Source organism: Daphnia pulicaria, chromosome 4 (genome assembly GCF_021234035.1).
Source record: "Daphnia pulicaria isolate SC F1-1A chromosome 4, SC_F0-13Bv2, whole genome shotgun sequence".
In the NCBI taxonomy this organism is placed as follows: domain Eukaryota; kingdom Metazoa; phylum Arthropoda; class Branchiopoda; order Diplostraca; family Daphniidae; genus Daphnia; species Daphnia pulicaria.
In genome coordinates, this window is record NC_060916.1 from 14226719 (window position 1) to 14235283 (window position 8565).

Genomic DNA, 8565 nt, shown 5'->3' on the forward strand with positions numbered 1-8565 from the left:
TATAGGCCGCACCTCTGAATAAGAATGAAATCAGCGCGTTTGTTTTAGTATTAGCCGTCAAAGTGGACGGAGTCAATTCGATCAATAGGCGGAAGTAGCATAGAGACTCTGTCGTGTTCTTTGGTTACATCAGTCGCACTTATTGAATGGCCTTCTGCTTCATTAGCATTCGCTCGACAGGAAACACCAACAACATCAACCCCAGTCCGCTTATTTTTCACCCCCCTGGCTGCCACCGAAACTACACACGAACGCGCTTACAGCAGCCCAAGCGGATTCAAACAAGCTCATTAACTGGAAATTCAATCAGCTTTGAAGCGCCACCGCGGTATATAATATTATATATTGACAAACCCCCCTCCCGGTAAATGTGTCAAATAACCTACACTTACAGGATATATACTATGTATAATTTATTCCGGCATATTATTGACGAAAATGACTAGGTATACATCATATTTAAAACAAATTAAATTATTGTTTCCTTTCGAGCCCCCTCGTCATTATAGCTATGGTATCACCAGTAGGCTGTATAGGTTTAAAATATATATAAAAACAGATCTTTAACAATCGAGTCTATAATTTAGTACAGGGCGTGCGGACAGGAACCCCGCGCCAATAGATTTTCTGAAGCGCAAGTCTATTAAAAAGAAATCGAATGCAGTTTGGAAAAAGGCGTACATGTACATATATAGGACTAGGAAAAGGTTTTTTCTGAAGTGGTGGACACAGCTGTTGAATCGGCTCAACTGTCGAGAGTGAGAGGGGGAGAAAAATGAATAAGAGGGGCGAGCGTCGTCGTCGTCTATATATTTAGAGATATGGCACGCGTCGTAACGCCAATTGACCCCCCCCTCCCACTCCCCCCGGTTCTCTATGGTGCAGTGCAAAAAGGTCAGCTCCTCTGTGCCGCCAACAATGTTGACCTTTCTATTCATCCGCCGTGGCCGCCACTCGACCATATCTCACACAGCGCAGAGTGTGTGCAGCCACACACATCACACACCCTACAGGAGCCGTACAATACACACATATATAACACACACAAAAATGGATAGATTCTTATATATTTTCTTCGGGAAAATAAATATATATTATAAACGGGATCCGGACATCTTACGGCCCTCATCAATGACTCAATCCCTCATGGATTCAACATCAAATGATTTTTTTTCCCTTCTATATCTCCCGCAGCACACCCTCGTGAATGTAACCAGCAGTACAGTTGCATCAGGATGATGAGATTGGACAAAAAGTAAAAAAAAACCTCCCAACTTATTGGTGAGCTATGCTGCTTTGCTCCACTCGATTGTGTGATTCAATCAAGACTCGGAGCGGCGCACCCGCTTTTATCGATTGATTGACCGGGTTTTTATTTTTTTTTCTTTCTATACCGCGCCGTCCTGATTCAATCACTCACGGTCAATTGATCACAACGATCCCGAGAAGAGACAAGCATTATTATAGTAAATAGTGTCGCTAAGTAGTTGCCTCTGTGTCTAGTTTAGTACAGATTTATACGGGCCCAAATATGATCATTTTTTGTGTTTCATATTTAATTACAAATGACGTAATACACACGCAAGAATGGGTGGACATAATATACTCTGATTTCGTTTCGAGTTCAATGGGATTAAAGATACAAGTCTGTTAACCATAAAAATCAACCAAGGAAAAACCCGTTTATATAGTGTGTGTAACAAAAACAGCTGAGAGGTTCTTTTTGGGAGCAATATAAAGAACTCCCCCCCGCAGTGGGAGGTCGCGCCCGCTGTTGGTTATTGCGCATTATATCTGTAAAGCTGATCAAAAAGGGAAAAGCCAAAAAGTTTCTATTGAAAATAAAAATTGTAGAATATTGACCCCGCGCTGTTTTAGATTGTTGGGTTTTGAACACAAGAGCGCGCGTCTGCCATGTATAGTATATATACACCCCCGTGCGACAATATAAATTACGTACATGTGGGATTGATGTGAAAGATATGAACTCGTTGCTTACATTATTCCGGGCCGTGCCAAAAAAAAAGATATATCCACAATTCAATGGATAATACTATTGTGTGTGGCAGATGAAGTTGCATCACACCCACGCGCGCCAAATACAAAAGGCGGGGGGCGACCACTCACCTTTTGTCCGCAAATAGAAACGCATATTTCTCAAAATGTATGTATCTCGGACAGCCAAAAAAGAACTATATAAGAACTGGTCAGCCAAAAGTATAGAAGAAATCGTCAATGAATGGCCAAAAGGAATAAAAACTGGACTGTGTGACCACCACCACCGAAAAAGGGACATTTCTCTTATATAATAATCATAGCTCCCCCGCTGGAAGGAGCTCGACGGGGTGGCGGAAGAGAAAAAAAAAAAGGTGGGCCTGGATTTTTGGAGGTGAATGAAAACGGTGGTTCCATCTCTTCCGTTGGCACACACACCAGCCCTTTTTTTTCCCCCTTGAAAGATGGGCGGGTGTTGTTGCGATATATATATATTGCGCTGGACAAGCCAAATATATATAAGAATAGGCCTATGGTTTTTCAAATGGGGCTCGGCTGCTGCGCTTGGTTGATTGCGCGCGTGCGTCTGTGTATCTAACTTGCGCAACGCATGTCGTCAACATCTCTGCTGGATTGACGACCTTTTTTTTTTCTTTTTTTGGTAAACTTGTAACATTTCACCAGAGAGAGAAAAAGGGCGGGCGGATGTATAAACTGGTTTGAATTCTCACAATTTTGGCACATTGTCCAAGATATCGCTCGAATTATTTGAAACGCCAGTTGATTGAAACCTTTTCACCACTCACCTGGATGGATGGATTTTTTTTCTTCTTTCTGGGTGATTTGTGACACCGGGTATATACTAGACGATATAATGAGACCAGTTGAGAGATAGGGGGGTAAAAGGATATTAGTCTGACGGGTAGGGGAAAAAAAATTTAAATTTTCCCCCCAAAAAAGAAAAATAAGAAAAAGACAAACGCCCCAAAAATAGATAAATCAATGATGAGCTTTTTTTTTCTTCTTCTTCTTCTTTTCTTGTTTGAGAAAAAAGAAATGGAAGAAGGGGGCGCGGGGACAGGATCAGTTGATCATCGGCCGTTACGTTGGCCGCCTTGTCGTCGTCTGCCTTCGACCATGTAAGGGATGCGTCCCGTCTCTCCCGCGACCGAAATTAATATCATCACGACGACCCACACTGTGTATTATAGATTTAGTATATCTATTTCTTCTTTCAAAAAAAACAAACAAAAGAACATCGCGTAGGGGGGTGGATGTGTATTAGGTATGCAAGTCGTCGAGAGCCTCTCGATCGTGTCACCCAGTTGCTAAGCGACGTGAGTTATGACACGAAATGAGATTGGCCGCCAGGTTTTTCTTATTACTATCTTTTCCCCCCCGGTTTAACTATTTAGTGCACAGCACACAAACATTATTGAATGTAACGCCTGCGCCATTTTTGACTTGAATCACGCGGTGGGGCGGGATATGGTCATCAACTTGAACGAAAAACAAAAGGCGACATTTTTGCGTGGCCTTTTGTTTTTCATGGCTTTCCTTATGATTACGATCCTTGTACAAATATTCTAGAGTTTTTTTACGAGTTGCGCATTCCTCGCCTGGCCGATAATACGCAACAGTATAAAATGGTAACACTTATTTGCCTTTAGTCTTCATTGTCTTTTCGCGGAAGAAGGAGAGACAAGCGGCGAGCGGAGCGTGATGAAATTTGATCAACGATATGAACACACGCGGAGAATATATACAAGAAAGGCCAAGTCGTAAAATAAAAAAGACAAAATTTTTCTCGAGATGAAAAAGGAACTGCGTGGTGTGCCGATATTGGGTAAATAAAAAGCTGTCGGGACTTGTCAAAAAAAGAAGAGACTCTGCTGCTGCTGAGAGAAAAGCTAACGAGCGCGACGATCTCGATTGATCGCGATAAGCCGCGCTCTAATGTTTCCCCATTTTTCTTCAAGTTTTCTGTCCCTTTTTAAGTCTCCACAGTTTCTATGTGTACAACAGTCATAACCGCCGCGCTCTCAGCTGGCCTGACACTAATGGCGCAGGGAGAGATGTCTGCAATATGGCCGGGCTCCAGCAGCCAGAAAACCTTATTATAAATTATGTACCAACTCCGACGAGTGTCGCAGAGTTTTGATCCAGCCACTAAGACAAAAGAAAGGTAGAAAAAACCCAGTTGAAAGTCATACGCACCACAATGCAATAGAGAGAGAGAGAAAAAACGACATTTTGAATAGGTTCTAAATCATAATAATGATGGCCGACAGCCAGTTGGTGACACATGGACTATGACCGCCTCAAGAGAGACTTCTCTCTCTCTCTCTCCATTTCCCAAAAAACCTTCCAGGTACGTAAGACATTAATTTTCATTTTTCCTTTTTTTTTCTTAGATGGCCAGATAGGCCTTTAAGTCTTTCTTCTCTCTCTCTCTAATACTATATAGACACACTATACTCTTTTTTTTTTCTTTCTCGTTTGTGTGTATCACACACGTACATGTTCTTTATTCCTTCATCCTCTTCGAGATAAAAGACAACAAGGGACCGGCGAAGGACAACAGGAAAGAAAAAAGGTCGATGTGTGTATAGGCATTATAAAGTGCTGGGCACAAGAAGAAGCTGCTGTAGCGATAAAGTTTTCTTCTTCACTTCTTCTCATATCGAGATGTGTGCTGTGTGCTGGGCATATATATATATATGTGTGATCGGCGAGCGGCCTTTTGGCCTTTTTTTATATTTTTGGTGGGGTGTCGTTTTTCGAAGATTTACACCAGCCAGAAGGATCGACAGGGTCCGATGATGATAGGAAACAGGTCGTCGTCGTCGCATCTTTTTTCTTTTATAAATTTTTTGAACAGATTTTCGGTTGGTGTTGTTGTTGTTGTTTTTCGGGGGGTTTTAGGTAGGCCTATACACACACAAACAACTATCGAAGAGAGAGTTTGATTTTTCAAGGGGGAGGGGACATGGTTCGTATATCTATTTCATAGATAAGGCGAAATAGAAAATTCATACAAGAAAAAAACCGGCTATTTCTTTTCTTTTTTTTTCGATTCTCATTATGACTCGATAATTTTTCATTCAAGTTTTTAAGAAAATTTTAAACAAAAGCTGGGAGAGACTTTTTTTTTTTTATATGGAGAATTGTGCTGCTGGTGACAGCGGAGTTATGACGGGTGTTCATATAGTTTTCTCCCATCTCCTGGCTGGGTCCGTTGCCCTTAAAGGTTCTATGTATTATTATTCGCCCTCTCTCTATATATCCATCCGCCCAGCAGCACAGCCAAGAGGAGCCAAACAAATAAAACTGAAACCTGTCAATTAAAAAATAGTGAAACAAAAAGGGAAGAAATCGACATGAGAGAGAGCAGCTAGAGAGAAAAAGCCAGCCCAGATCGGAGAGAGTGCTCCACACGGACGACTTTGACGAATGGGTTGAAGCGAAGACACACATCGCCTATACACACACAACCCGCGTAGTAGCGTCATCCAGTTTTCCATGTCATTTTCTTTTTTCTTTTTTGATTTTTTGTTCCCCTCAACGAGCCGTCAACTAGCACCTTTGTGTTTAATATACGAGCTATTCTCTTATAAGGGCCGGAGAGCTCTTACATATATGTATATGCAGATAATACCTCCCAGGAAAATCATCAATGTCATATTCGTGTCGCGCATATAGCAGCCAGCAGCCAGCAAGCAAGCAACAGGAACTGGATTTCTTTGTTTCCAGACTCTCTCGTCTACTCTTGAATAATATATGATTGCTGCTGCCCCTTTTTATTTTCTCTCTATTTTCTTTTATCCCTTTTGGTTTTCTTCTTCTTCTTTCATTCTCATTTGGGCTGGCTTAATATTTCATTTGTCCAGTTGCAGCCAGTGTGTGTGTGTGTCCCTCCAGCCCCCAGATAGACCAAAGTTGACTTCATCTTTTTTTATTTCTTCTTTTTGATTCAACGTTGCTGGATAAAATAGTAAATGAATATTTTTCGTTTTATAAACAAAATTTGTTCTCTCCATCTGGACAAGTCTAGAGAGACTTGTGGACAAGTAATATGGGTGGGGCAAATCGTTGATCATTTGGCAACACAAAACTGGCCAGAAGTTGTTCACAACTCCCGACAGTTTTGAGAGAAAGAAAGAAAAAAGGTAATTCAACTTTGTCCGTCTGAGATGCATACCAAATTGGTGAACGTAAAAACTATAACTATTACTACTACTATTGTGTGTGTGTTTTGCCTTTGGTGGCATTTTCTTTTGAGACGCATTCCGTCACAGCCGGACGATCTCGCCGAGTGACACGGCCTTTTTGTTTTGTCTTTTCTCTCCATCGTTCGAAGAAGGAAAAAACAACGACGGACCGGTTATTGTGTGTGTGTGTGTGTCATTTGTGTTAGACATCACATCTCTCGGGTAAAAGGAATTCCGAAACGTTCATTGATATGACCACCACCTCCGCACTCGTTTTACACAACACACGGCGGTTTGTATCAAAAGTCGCCCAGCAGAGTCCAGCACAGTCACACTGACACGACCATGGGCTTCAATTTTTCTCTTGTCTAAAGATATTCTACGGCCTATATAATATATAGCCCGGCGCTCTGCTGGCCGTCTCGTAGTCGAACACATTCAATAGGGTCGTACATCACAAACCTAATGGAATTATTTACAAATTGAACGACGAGTGAGAGCGCACAGAAGCTTATGGCCCGGTAAGCAAGGCAGTTATCCGCGCAACCGAGAGAACGCAGCGGGATATTATACGGTCGACTAGCACGAAAAGGAGCGCTCGGGCTCCTCTCCCTCCTTCCAGCTAGCTAGCTCCTAGCGGTCGTTACGTCAAAGAGAGACGCTATCACATATGTATAGGAGGACGGTGCTGGAGATGGCAAATACCGAAAAACAAACAGACAACTATAAAGACAACAGACGCAGAGAGAGAGATCAGATGCTCCATCCATCCCGCAGAGTTTGTTCCAGGCAAAACACGCACAGCGGGAAGTCCCGACCCTTTTTTTTTTTTGTGTGCCGACAAACTTATACAGTATATATCACGCTAACGGTTTCGGGCTACTGTATACATGTATACACACCACTCGATGTTGTATTTTCCCTCCCGCCAAATCATTTGAATTGACGCGCAAAAGTTTTGGATTTCTCCGAGACCATTAAACACTTGACACTTTTTTGTCTGTTGGTTCGATTGGCGACGTGGGAATGATTCATTTGTCATCGCCAACTCGGTGAATAGCTAAGGCAAAACTTAAATGGGTCCCCTCTGTGTGCTCGAGCGACGGCAGCTCGGCGTTCGTCGATTGACTTACGAGGCCCCCACGTGCCCTGACAAATAGACAAAAAAAAGAGCCCCAACTCTTTTCTTTTGCTTGTTAAAAACTGGGTAACTAAAAACCATATGTTTTAACTCTACAACGATCAGCCATCAGCAGAGGGAACCGTCAATTTTAGACTGCGCGATGGGAAGTTGGATAGAAACTTACCGGCTCCGGTGTGGGTGGTTGAAGCTTCGTCCTCTTGGCCGTCGAGAAGCGACGCAACGCCGTCCGGTCCACCACCACCACCACCGCCATCCTCGTCATCCAAATGTCGTATGGGACGTGCTTGTTTCCTGCGAGACATTTTGCTGCTTTGATGTGAAATGGTGGCGATAGGATTCCCGAAAAAACTAACAAAACACACAAATTGGCCGCCGACGGATAGATATGTCCAGCCAATCAATCGAAATTGTTTGTTTAATTTCACGCACTTGGAGGTTAACACGCACACGTTAAAGTTTCGAAATTTATTCAAAAACCAATAAATGCGACACTTTGAATCATCAAAAGTTTGTCTCTGGCTATTCAAATTTTGGTTTTGTCTTCCAATCAACTGTATTCCATCGTTCCGTGTGAATCGATTCTCTTTCACTTGACGTCGGGATCGAATTTCATCGACGATCGGCTGTCAAATATAAAACTCGGCGAACTACAACACACACACACACGCACAGAAATGAAAAAAAAGTTAACCACTTAAAATTTTCACGTTGCTGGTACACGAACGAACGAACGAAAGCACAAAACGCGACAACTGCTGGATGTTGAATCAGAAACAAACTCAAAAAAAAAACACGCACTCGTAAATGAGTCAAAATAAATGCACGGCGATGAGGGTTGTGTTTTGTCCAGTCAAAATGATGGCAGAGAAAAACACATTGAGAGCGCGCACCCGCCGGAAATTTTTGGATGCGCTGCCCATGGAAGCCGGACGAGTTGTGCGCTGACGGGTGGCCGTTCGGACAACTTTTTTCTCTCTCTCAGTTTCTCCTCTCCTCCTCTACTGTGCTCCGTCTCCTCCCTCCCTTCCCTCCCCCCCTGGCAGCCACAGTTCCTCTTCTCTTGTAGTAGCGCTAGTAGTACCACAGCAGTCGAAAGCTGGCCCGTGTGACGGAACACGGACACACACAAGAGAGACGAGATGGGAGGCGGCATCAAGCCAGAGAGAGAGAGAGAGAGAGGGAGGAGCAGGAGCTGAAAGTTTCCCCCTTTTTTCT

General features: G+C 43.0%; 1 protein-coding gene across 2 annotated transcripts in view; it reads right to left on the minus strand.

Moving 5' to 3' along the window:
• The window catches only part of LOC124338115 (sal-like protein 3), a 32246-nt gene extending 23927 nt beyond the window's left edge, over positions 1-8319 (minus strand). For both annotated transcript variants that reach the window (XM_046792187.1, XM_046792186.1), the window contains exon 1: positions 7514-8319. In XM_046792187.1, coding sequence (XP_046648143.1) covers positions 7514-7652 — 139 coding nt within the window. In that variant the 5' untranslated portion in view covers positions 7653-8319. The remainder of the gene's footprint in view (positions 1-7513) is intronic.
• Positions 8320-8565: the final 246 nt, after the last annotated feature.